General features: G+C 40.9%; 1 protein-coding gene across 1 annotated transcript in view; it reads left to right on the top strand.

Moving 5' to 3' along the window:
- Positions 1-12,379, top strand: part of CHP1 (calcineurin like EF-hand protein 1) — a 107,975-nt gene extending 95,596 nt beyond the window's left edge. Inside the window, exon 7 of the mRNA XM_089693034.1 lies at positions 10,557-12,379. Within this exon, the coding sequence (XP_089549160.1) occupies positions 10,557-10,610 (54 nt within the window). The 3' untranslated portion in view covers positions 10,611-12,379. The remainder of the gene's footprint in view (positions 1-10,556) is intronic.
- The last annotated feature ends 466 nt before the right edge of the window (positions 12,380-12,845 follow it).

Genomic DNA, 12,845 nt, shown 5'->3' with positions numbered 1-12,845 from the left:
AGCTATAACACTGGAAGACTCTTCCCTGAGTTATCTCTGGGTAGATCCATTCCACTACAAACGAGGAGGGCACATAGACACTCCCCGGCACCAACAATAACAGTAACGCATCAATAATATATTAAAACTTAGTACAGATTAAACAACCGAACCTTCTAATACCGTAATTAACGAACAGATGTGAAGTAACTCCAAGGTCCCCTCCCCCCCTTCCAATCATCCCACAACATCGAAGCAGCGGTGGCCAATGTTCCCAAGGAGCCACGGAGAAGCCACCACCTATCAAAAATCACAGAAGAAAACCCATAAAAGGATATGCAAATTCAAGAAATCTTCCCGGGTGATTTCCGTGACCCCTTCTGCTTAGAATTTGGAGTAGTCCACAGTGGTGAAAAGAGGTGGAGGTCGAGAAGCAGATCTTGCTGGAGAGTGAGATGTAGGACTATGGGAGATAATGCCCAATTGAAGTAACAAGTCCTCGCAATCCTGGAATGTAGAGAACCCATAAGGCTTTCCATTAAAAGAATTGTAGGCGAAAAGGGTAGGCCCATTGATACCGGATATCCCTCTGCACTAAGTGGGAAAGCAGCGGCTTAAGAGAGCGCCGTTTCTGGATGGTGGTCGGAGAGACATCCGCAAAGATTTGTATCTTATGTCCCGCAAACTCCAGGTCCGGAGTCTCCCTACTGTACTTCATTACTGCTTCCTTGGCCTGAAAAAAGTGAGGCTTTACGATGATATCCCTAGGAGGCCCACCTTGTCTAGTGGTCATCAATGCTTTATGGATACGATCTATCTCAGTGTGAAGATAATCGATATCAGGCAATGCAGACCGCATGAGGGTTTGTGCGCAGCTAGTGAGCTCTTTGACTGACTCAGGGAGTCCTCGAATGCGGAAATTGTAGCGCCTAGCCTGATTTTCTAAATCAGCAATTTTAGAGTACGCTTCCTCCAAGTGATCTTGCAAGTCAGTAATCATATTGGAATTTTGGGATACACTATGGACTGTCGCATCAACCTTAGACTCGATACTGTCCAGGCGTTGGCCCAATTCCTGAACATCCTGTTTAAGGTCAGCTGCCAATTTTGAAGTAGCTCTATCCAGTTCGTGTTGCAGTAAATCAGGGAACCGAGCGAATAAGGTTGCATCACCGGAGTATTGTGGTGGATCTGGAAGAATTGCTGGCGAGTGAGCGGGGCTGTCATCTACAGGTTCTGGGCCGCTGTTCTGGCTGGAGAAGATGGCCGCTATCTCACTACTCAGTGGAGAGGAGGCAGGGTAATCGTGGCTTAATGAACAGGCCGAAGCCTGGGACTCAGGTAGTGCAGGGCTGGAAGGTCACTGGGGGGGCTGCAGAGAGTCGCTCATCCCAGCTGGCGAAGCTGCCGTGGTCCGATTCTGGCCAGTGAGGGATGAAGAGCCCAATTTCCCCCTCTGGGGGAGAGGTGCTGCTTTATGAAGAGCAGAGGAGGTGGCAGGGGCCGCAGGCACAGAGCGGGCGCCATCTTGGATTTTCCTTTCCCTGCAGGGATCATTAATTGAGAGCCTCCACGGCAATTCCCCGCCGTCTTCCCTAGGATGATTCAGGGGCCCCGAGGTCCGGTCTAGGTCCAGGGGAAGTCCCGGGAGCTGTATCGGCACTGTGCCCTTGTATAGGCTGTTATTGGCGCCGGGGGTGTGCAGAGCTATCTCCGGGACATGCGATCCCGCTGGCCACGCATGCGCACTCCATTAGATATTTTTTAAAGCAGACATGCTATTGAATAAAATGGTGGGTGCTGCAATTTTTTTATGTCACATAGTACTCGCGCAGCGTTTTTTTTCAAATGCAGATTTTTTGCAAAAAATACTTTTTTTTACTTTTAATGCACAAAAACAATATATTGGCATACCATCTTTTATATTTTATCAAATAATTGGCTGAGTAAATGGATACCAAACATTACATGCTTTAAAACTGTGCATGCCCTGTGCAATGGCAACAAACTGCATATACAGGTGAAACTTGAAAAATTTGAATATCGTGCAAAAGTGCATTTATTTCAGTAAAGCAACTTAAAAGGTGAAACTAATATATGAGATAGACTCATTACATGCAAAGCAAGATAGTTCAAGCCGTAATTTGTCATAATTGTGATGATTATGGCTTACAGCTCATGAAAACCCCAAATCCACAATCTCAGAAAATTAGAATATTACATGCAATCAATAAAACAAGGATTGTACATAGAACAATATCGGACCTCCTGAAAAGTATAAGCATGCATATGTTCTCAGTACTTGGTTTGGGACCCTTTTGTAGCAATTACTGCCTCAATGCGGCGTGGCATGGAAGCTATCAGCCTGTGGCACTGCTGAGGTGTTATGGAAGACCAGGATGCTTCAATAGCAGCCTTCAGCTCTTCTGCATTGTTTGGTCTCATGTCTCTCATCTTTCTCTTGGCAATGCCCCATAGATTCTCTATGGGGTTCAGGTCAGGTGAGTTTGCTGGCCAATCAAGCACAGTAATCCCACGGTCTTTGAACCATGTTTTTTGGTGCTTTTGGCAGTGTGGGCAGGTGCCAAGTCCTGCTGGAAAATGAAGTCAGCATCCCCATAAAGCTCGTCTGCGGAAGGAAGCATGAAGTGCTCCAAAATCTCCTGGTAGACTGCTGCGTTGACCCTGGACTTAATGAAGCACGGTGGACCAACACCAGCAGATGACATGGCTCTCCAAATCAACACAGACTGTGGAAACTTCACACGGGACTTCAAGCATCTTGCAGTGTGTGCCTCTCCATTCTTCCATGCAAAAGTTGCTCTCATCAGAAAAGAGGACTTTGGACCGCTGAGCAACAGACCAGAATCTGTTTTTCTTTACCCCAGGTAAGACGCTTCTGACGTTTGTGGTTCAGGAGCGGCTTGACAAGAGGAATACGACATTTGAAGCCCATGTCCAGGATCCATCTGTGTGTGGTGGCTCTTGATGCTCTGACTCCAGCCTCAGTCCACTCCTTGTGAAAGTCCCCAATGCTTTTGAATAGCCTTTTCCTGACAATCCTCTCCAGGCTGCAGTCATCCCTGCTGCTTGTGCACCTTTTTTCTTCCACACTTTTCCCTTCCACATAACTTTCTATTAATGTGCTTTGATACAGCACTTTGGGAACATCCAACTTCTTTTGCAATTACCTTTTGAGGCTTTCCCTCCTTATGGAGGGTGTCAATGATGGTTTTCTGCACAACTGTCAGGTCAGCAGTCTTTCCCATGATTGTGATTCCTACTGAACCAGACTGAAAGACCATTTAAAGGCCCAGGAACCCTTTGCAGGTGTTATGGCTTAATTAGCTGATTAGAGTGGGACACTTTGAGCCTAGAATATTGCACCTTTTCACAATATTCTAATTTTCTGAGATTGTGGATTTGGGGTTTTCATGAGCTGTAAGCCATAATCTTCACAATTATGACAAATCACGGCTTGAACTATCTTGCTTTGCATGTAATGAGTCTATCTCATATATTAGTTTCACCTTTTAAGTTGCTTTACTGAAACAAATGAACTTTTGCGCGATATTCTAATTTTTCGAGTTTCATCTGTATTTTTAATATCCGTAGGCAATGCTTTAAAAGCCCTTACAAGGTACCATTTTAGATTTACAAAGGAGGTCTAGAGCTAGAATTACTGCCCTTGATCTGATGTTCGCAGCGATACCGCACATGCATGGTGCAACCGCTGTTTACATACCGACACAGGGTCAACACTTGCGTGCGCACGGGGGGAGGGGGGGGGGAATGAGGGTGCTTTTTTTTAAGTTAATTTGATTTTTATAATTATTTTTACACTGTCCCTTTCATTTTTTTTATCACTTTTGCTGCTATCACAGGGAATGTAAATACCCCCTATAACGTCAATGGACATTGTGATATATTCTTTTTTGAGAAATCTGGGGTCTATCAGACTCTGGAGATCTCCTCTGCCCTTACATTATCTAATCTCACCAAGATTGGTGTGACCAGATGCTTTCCCAATTTACAAATGGTGCTGTTTATATCCTGCGAAACTGAAGTAATGAACCGATTTCTTAGACTATAGAGATAATTGGCACCATTCCGGTCTCCAATCAGCTCTGTGGTCATCTGGCAGAAACACCGGCTGCATTCTCATGTTCCCCCGATGGCACGGGACTGCCCGAGAAGGCCATGGAAGGCAGCGGGGGGGGGGACAATCGTCTCCCACTGCTTGTAAAAGCAATCCTGCAGCTAATTAGCCACTAGGATTGCTTTTACATGAAAGCCAATCGCCGGCTGAAAAAAACCATACCAGGTTGATGCCTGCAGCGGTAGTAGGCCTCATCCTGGTATAACCAGTGATATACCAGTATGTCGCTGGTTCTTGTTGGGTATATATGACATATTGTGTTTTTTTTTTTTTTTTTTTTTTTTTTTTTTTTTTTGTATGCAGCCTGTGGGCTGAATGAAAAGAGGAGAAATCTCTGCCAGAAAGTGTGGGGTATGCCCACCATTAGAATATACCGCCCTGCATCCACCCACTTGTAATGGGGGGCACACGTTGACACACGTTGCCACATGCGCCAATTCCAAGATTGTACAAATGTCTAAATAGTAGGACGCTTGAATTAAATTGTCCACGTATAAGTGGTACCCCATTTGAAAAAAGGATGACACCAAGTCCCAAACTATTGTGCCACTGCTCCCCATGTAGTCTGGGCATCCAGGGGGCTCCACGTGACTATGTATTCCCCCCGTAAATCCGAAACTTATATGTATAGCCTGTTGCCTTCTCACAGGCCTTCTTCATCTTGACCCCATATCTGGCACGCTTGCTGGGGAGAAATTGTTTGAATGCAAGGCAGCCAGAAAAATGAATGAGGGACTCAACGCAGATTTTTTGGTTAACATTTGGAGGCAATCAAAGGGTTAACTGTTTGATGGGGGTGTTTTACTAAGGGACAGAGGGGTGTGCTTCACTGTAAGCACACTGATCGGGACAGCTGAGCTCAGCCATACATACTGGGCAGTGTGCCCAAACTGACAGGGAGGAGAGCTACATTGTAAACCATGCAGCCCTCCTCCCTGTCTTTGTTTCTGGTAATCACCGGGCTCCGGCGAGTAATCACCGGCCGGGTCCCGGTGATTGGCACCAGCGGCTGCGCACGCCCCCTAACCGGAAATGCAAAATCATGTGTATATATACGTGATTTTGCACAGCGGTGCCGCTCTGCCACAATATAACTACTGTGGCTGATCGGCAAGCGGATAAGGAGAATTATTTACAGCTCATCAGGGCAGCGAGGGGTTCTAATGTCGCTCCTCCAGAGAATGTGTAGAGAATGTGTGTGTGTGTGTGTGTGTGTGTGTATGTGTGTGTGTATATATATATATATATATATATATATATATATATATATATATATATATATTTATATTACAGTGGGGATCGAAAGTTTGGGCACCCCAGCTAAAAATTTGTATTAATGTGCATAGAGAAGCCAAGGAAAGATGGAAAATTATCCAAAAGGCATCAAATTACAGATTAGACATTCTTATAATATATGTCAACAAAAGTTAGATTTTATTTCCATCATTTACACTTTCAAAATAACAGAAAACGAAAAAATGGCGTCTGCAAAAGTTTGGGCACCCTGCAGAGTTAATATCTTGTACTACCCCCTTTGGCAAGTATCACAGCTTGTAAACGCTTTTTGTAGCCAGCCAAGAGTCTTTCAATTCTTGTTTGAGGTATCTTTGCCCATTCTTCCTTACAAAAGTCTTCCAGTTCTTTGAGATTTCTGGGCTGTCTGTCACGCACTGCTCTTTTAAGGTCTATCCATAGATTTTCAATTATGTTGAGGTCAGGAAATTGTGAAGGCCATGGCAAAACCTTCAGTTTACGCCTCTTGATGTAATCCCCCATGGATTTCGAGGTGTGTTTAGGATCATTATCCATTTGTAGAAGCCATCCTCTCTTTAACTTCAGCTTTTTCACAGATGGCATCAAGTTACCATCCAAAATTTGCTGAAGTTTTATTGAATCCATTTTTCCTTCTACTCGTGAGATGTTCCCTGTGCCACTGGCTGCAACACAACCCCAAAGCATGATTGATCCAACCCCATGCTTAACAGTTGGACAGAGGTTCTTTTCATTAAATTCTGTGCCCCTTCTCCAAACGTACCTTTGCTCATTCCTGCCAAAAAGTTCAATTTTAACCTCATCGGTCCACAGAACTTGTTTCCAAAATGCATCAGGCTTGTCTATATGTTCATTTGCAAAGTTCAAACGAGGATTTTTGTGGTGAGGACGTTGAAGAGGTTTTCTTCTGATGACTCTTCCATGAAGACCATATTTGTACAAGTATCTCTTTATAGTGGAATAGTGTACCACAACTCCAGTGTCTGCCAGATCTTTCTGGACGGATCATGCAGTCAAACGTGGGTTTTGAATTGTTTTTCTCACAATCCTGCGAGCTGTTCTGTCTGATATTTTTCTTGGTCTTCCAGATCTTCCTTTAACTTCCACTGTTCCTGATGACTGCCATTTCTTAATTACATTCCGAACAGAGGATATTGACATATGAAAACACTTTGCCATCTTCTTATAGCCTTCTCCAGCTTTGTGAGCGTCAACTATATTCAGTTTCAGTTGATTGTTGGGGCAAGGTCAGATGAGTCTGGGCATTTAAAACCTTTGAAATTGACATAACCTGGTCTTCCCAGACGATGTTTGAGAACAATCCATGACACTGGCAGGTCTCAGCTTTGCAAAGGGGGCAGTGCATGCTATAAATTCTGCAGGGTGCCCAAACTTTTGCAGACGCCATTTTTTTGTTTTCTGTTATTTTGAAAGTGAAAATGATGGAAATAAAATCTAACTTTTGTTGACATATTATAAGAATGTCTAATCTGTAATTTGATGCCTTTTGGAGATTTTTCCATCTTTCCTTGGCTACTTTATGCACATTAATACAAATTTTTAGCTGGGGTGCCCAAACTTTCAATCCCCACTGTATATATGTATATATATATATATATATATATAAATATAATTTTTTTTTTTGTTCAGATTTATTGATGTCTTTGCAGTACGGACGGGTGACTTAGAATCCTTATCTTTTGTTTAATACTTATTTGAATTGTTTAATACCAGGACTTAAGTTTAATATGTCTGAGCACAACGGAAATTTCTTTTTTGGATACTCTTTCGAGAACATGTAATGAGCATATTGTTAGTGATTTATACATCAAGCCTACAGATTGTAACCATTTTGTTGATTTCTATTTTTCATCCCCCTAGGGTTTTTAAATCTGTACCCTGTAGCCAATTAACTTGTGTTTCTAGGATTGTCAGTGACCCACAGGTTAGGGAGATTAGACTCAAGGAGATGGAAGACAGGCTCTGTGTACGGGTTATCCCACTGATATAGTTGCAAGATACTTTTGTCTCGACAGAAAAATAGATGGTTTAATTTTTGCAGGCTGCCTGTCATCTCTGTTTCATCCTTACTCAAATCAGATTTTAAATAGAATTAAAAAACATTGGGCAATTTTGAGTACTAAATATCCCTCTATACCAGAATTTAATCTTCCTCCGTTACCTTATCGCCGGGGAAGGGCATTACATGATAGGTTAGTAAAATCAGATCAATATAATCCACCTTTATTTCCTTTAACCTTTTTGGGTCCTCGTAACTTTGGCTGTTATCCGTGCCTCAGTTGTATACAATGTTGTTACATTGTCATATCGTTGTTACATTGTCATAATGTTACATTTATCATATTGTTATATGATAAAGGGAAAATCTTTCTCTCATCCTCATTTAGGTTACAATATATCCATCAAGGAAAACTATACCGGACAGTCATCATTTTGTGATTTATATGATAAAATGTCCATGTGGTTTGCTATATATTAGCGAGACCACCCAAAAGGTAAAGGACAGAATAGCTAGACATAAATACTCTATTAGAGATAAACTCACTAAGTTACCGCTAGTGAGACATTTTGTAGAAAAGGTCAGATGGTTTCTCAACTCAGATTTATGGTCATTTGATGGAATTCCTAGAAATACACGTGGAGGTAACATGGATTTGCAACTTAGGTTCACAACTCCAGTGTCTGCCAGATCTTTGGGTCCATCGTTTGGATACATTAACCCCTAAAGGGTTAAATTTGGATTTTGATATAATTTTTCTGTTTTTTTTTTTTTATTTTTTGTGTGTGTGTGTGTGTGTGTGTGTGTGTGTGTGTGTGTGTGTGTGTGTGTGTGTGTGTGTGTGTGTTGTACCGGAACGCAGACCGCACTGAGTTTTTCCATTATACCACAGCTTCCCCTGTCCGAACACCATCCACGGACCACACCCTTGAAATCACTCAGGAAAAAGACAGCACCCAGCTCTTCTTAAACAGGAAGCCAACTCTTTTTATTTTAACACAAAACACAGGATATATACAGAGGGTGGGGAAACACAACCGGGAACAGGAAATACATCATCAGCCCTCCCCAACCCACCAAGACACAGAACAATGGGATGAAACACATGGCAAAGGACATTGACTAACCCCCACACCAATACACAAACAGTACATCCCATAATAGTTGGCTGGACAGGAAGACACAGCACAATGGGGGGTAGCACATGACAAACAGACAATGGACAGCCATGTGGGCTAGACAGAGGAACACACACTATACACAAGACTCAGACATTCACATACACACCCTGTACCCCTTAAACAGGCACAGGGTAGGTTAAACATAATGATTTGGGGAGATGATACAGAGGTCCCCCCACCCCCAAAAGTCACTCCCGTCACGTGTGTGTGTGTGTGTGTGTGTGTGTGTGTGTGTATATGTATATGTATATGTGTGTATATATATATATATATATATATATATATATATATATATATAGTGCGTGTATGTATGTGCTTTTTATAATAGGTGTTTGTCTACATTCCACATCTTTAATATGGGGACATTGCTTCCTGACAGTTTTCACTCTTCAACCACCACCTTTATTAGATGTTCATCTGATGTGCATTCAATTTGTGGTTAATTATATAATTGATTCCAATTATGTATGTATATGTGAGAGGGAGAATTTTTTTTTTTTTTTTTTTTGGTGCCCTAAAATTAACTAACTTGTATTTTTTTTTTACTGAAATTTTGAAGTAATATACTTGTGCAAAGAACGCAAAAATGGCTCTGGCAGCAAAAGGGATAAAGGATAAGCCGGACACTCTCCTTTCCTGAGGAGCACCCAATCGGCGCTCATTACACTGCACTGTCTCTCTCCTCCCTACTAGTCCCTGGGTGTGGTACTGGAGACAGGCAGGGAGGGGAGGAGGAGATGAACTTGTAATAATTTTAACATTGTGCTGTTTAGGTCACCATAAAGTTTTTTTTTTTGTTTTTTTTTAAATCATTTGTAACATCACCTCTGATTTAAATACGGTTTTGGTAAGAAAAAAAAAAAAAAAATTTAATCTGGACAAGTAGATTGGGACACCAATTTAGTCCATGGACAAGTAGGTTTTTCACCACTGTGTGAAGGTGTAGCAAGGGTGCTGCACTACTCCTGAATTCAGCGCAGAGATATCTCTCATGTTCGCTGTGTCTGCCTGAACTACTGAGGGACCATAATTGTTGTGGGAGGCATGTCTATCAGCATTGTCACTGCTGATTTACAAGTCTTTAGATTGTCAGTAGGCACCTGGCCTGTTGCTGAAATCCTCCCACTATTTGCTGCAGTGTCTGGGAGGGGCACGTTGAAGCACAAATAAATGATTTGAGAGTGTAAAGGAAGTTGTGTACTTTGAGGCTTGTGCATCACATAGTAACTGAATTTGGGACTTGTTTAGACTCTTATACAGGAGGTTCTCTGTGTTCTTTAAATCCGATGCATAGATTTGGAGATCAACCACAAGCCAAAGGAGGGGTCCAACCTACTGAAACTGATATTTTCATTTTGAAGGCCTGGAGTTTGAAAATGAAACTTGGACATCTTTAAGTGCCCAAAGTAGTTCTACATTGGGCAAGTATGAGGACTACTATTGAGCTTTCCTTCTGAAAGTACTAGTTCCTTGGCTTTTATAATGATCCAGTGTCTTCAATACTTTACAAATCACCTGGCAAAATTATGCAGATTAAAAGTTTTTTTGACTAGACTGGCTTTTCTGATCTTGCTTTGGGTTGAGTCAACTAACATTTTCTCTTGGTACAGGTTTCCTTTTAAGGCTCATTCACGTCTTTACGTATTGGGCAAGATTGCCCACCACAGTCCCAACAAATGGGCAAGGCAGTTTTCCTTGAGTCCTATGAGTTCAGTTGATACCAATGCAATTTTGTGGTTTTTTTTTTGTTTTCTTTTTTACTGCAGTATGTTTAGACTCACTGATACCACATCACAACGTGCTACGGTGCATAAAGATGTATAAAATGACACACACCAGCGGCCACAGTTACATTGCTGCTGATGACAAGCAAAAAGACCACTGCCATAGTAGTTTTGTAAAAAAAAAAATGTGTGTAATGGGGTTTTTCTTGTTTACCTTCCAGGTTCTGGAGAAGGTAGATGTAGAGCAGAAAATGAGCATCAGGTTTCTTCACTGACCACTTGAACTTGAATTGCAACTTTGAGAAAATTCATCATGAACCATAGAACAGTGTGTGCTTTACATCACAAAAAGTGCCCTTCAGAAGTCACCGATCCAAGCAAAGAATATATGTATCACACTACTGCCGGCAACTTGTAGATACTGTATATTTGTTTCCAGTCTAATAGCTTGTTCCTATTTCGTTCTGAAAGAATCTCACTTTTGATCCTGTTTCACAACTATGATTGATCTATGTAGCACTACATTGCATATATTTAACCAATGAAATTACCGCAGAGGTTGGAGTCAGACTTCTTTTACCATATCTGGTAAAATATGTTGTAATTTGGTGCAACTGGTGGTTTTTCTACTCAAAGCGGTATTAAACCCAAAAGCAAAAAATAATTTTATTGTAGTGTACCAAATCTTCGATATAATGGCTGCATTAGTTTTTATTAAGCTTTCTTTCTTTTATTTTCATCTGGTGATCTGGTTAGTAAGTTTGTTTTTCAAGAGAACAAGCTCTCTTGCAAATGTATCAGTTACAGGGGTGAGACAAACCATTCAACACTGGCCGGGTTGCTTACAATTATTAGTTTTGTTTTCGTAAAACCTTTGTCTCAAAAGGAGAAATAAAAACTATTGCTGTATCTGCTTATAGAGTGTTGACTGTCGTTTTGCCTTCAATTTGTTAAGGGTTTATAAATCTGATAGTACATCTAACACTACCATCCCCCCCAGATTGACAATGATGCTGGCCCCAGATTGACAATGTTACTGGCCAGATCACCAGGTGAAATCTGGGGATGGGGGGGAGAAAAAAAAATACTGCAGCCATCACATCTATTGATCATGACCTGTAATATATTTCATTTTTTGTTTTGGGTTTAATATTGCTTTACATTGTAAAAGTGGCTTTGAAACTGTGAAATGCATTTAACGCAGTAAAGAGTTCAAAGAAAAATTGATTGCATATTGAAAACTTGCTTATTTGGTTCATGTGGTGGGGAGTTTTACTAAAACTGGAGTACTCAGAATCTGGTGCAGCTGTGCATGGTAGTCGATCAGCTTCTAACTTCAGCTTGTTCAATTAAGCTTTGACAATAAGCCACGGTCACACCACTGCAAATTGAAATTGTGCGATCTCTGAAGAGTTTGCTACTTGTGAAGATTTTCAACAATTTCTTGCAATTTGCAGTGGTCTTTTCCATTCTATTCTATGTATGTGCACAAAACTGCAGAAAAAGTGATGCGAGAACTACTTTAGAAATCATGCTGCAGTAAATTGCACATGTTAAGACACTAACATTCACATTCATTAGATGCTATTTCAATTCGCAAATCACACCTGAAATCGCACCAGTATGATTGGGTCCTAAAACCTAGAAGCTGGTTGGTTTCCATGCAGAGCTGCACCAGGTTTTTTACACTCCAGTTTTAGTAAATCTTCCTCGATATTTCATTTCAATGTAACTATGCATATAATGTGCAAATAATTTGCTATTAAAAAGAACAGGATGAAAGGGAAATTAGAAATTATGACAAGGGAGTAGAAGCATGGCATTTCCTGACCTGTACACCTGTGGATATTTGCATCAGATATACAGAGATAAGTGTAATTCACATTATTGCACTTTCATCACCACAGCCGTGAGAATTGTAGTAGTAATTTATCCTTTATATGTGGTCAAAGTAAGTGAATTCCTTTTTAAATTGTATTTCTGATTTCTCAACAGGAAAATAGTGCAAAGCATAATTTTACTTTCAATAAAAGTATAATTTTAATTTGTTTATGTACGATCTACCAAAAAAATGAGTGGATTATTATTTTTTTTTTTTATGACACAAGCTCCGTCTAACTGCTGCAAACTTTTAGATATGGACTTTGAGGCTGGATTGATACATTGCATTTGTGAAAATGCACAGTTATGTGGTTTTAATGCATGTTTTGGCATTCATTTTGCACAATCTTGCTGAAAACATTCTTCTAATCAGATTTTATATTGCATTTAATTGTAGTAAAACTTAAAAGTTCATTTTACTGCCTTACAATTAATATCTATGGGTCACTCAAAACACATGCTGACCCAGTAAAGGTAATGTAGGCTGCATTTTATGTAATGCCCCTCAGCCCAAATTTAAGAGGTGTCATTGATTTCTGTAGTAGTCCAAGGTTGGCTGTGGTTTCCTTGACATAGCTGCATTATACTGCTAGGTACATATTGGCTATGAATGCAGCCTCCATAATTGG

The sequence above is a fragment of the Staurois parvus genome, unplaced genomic scaffold (assembly GCF_062004578.1).
Source record: "Staurois parvus isolate SC_StPar_1 unplaced genomic scaffold, SC_StPar_1.0 ptg000610l, whole genome shotgun sequence".
Classification (NCBI taxonomy): domain Eukaryota; kingdom Metazoa; phylum Chordata; class Amphibia; order Anura; family Ranidae; genus Staurois; species Staurois parvus.
The sequence above is the reverse complement of the archived record's forward strand: the minus strand, read 5'-3'. Positions and strand labels throughout refer to the sequence as shown.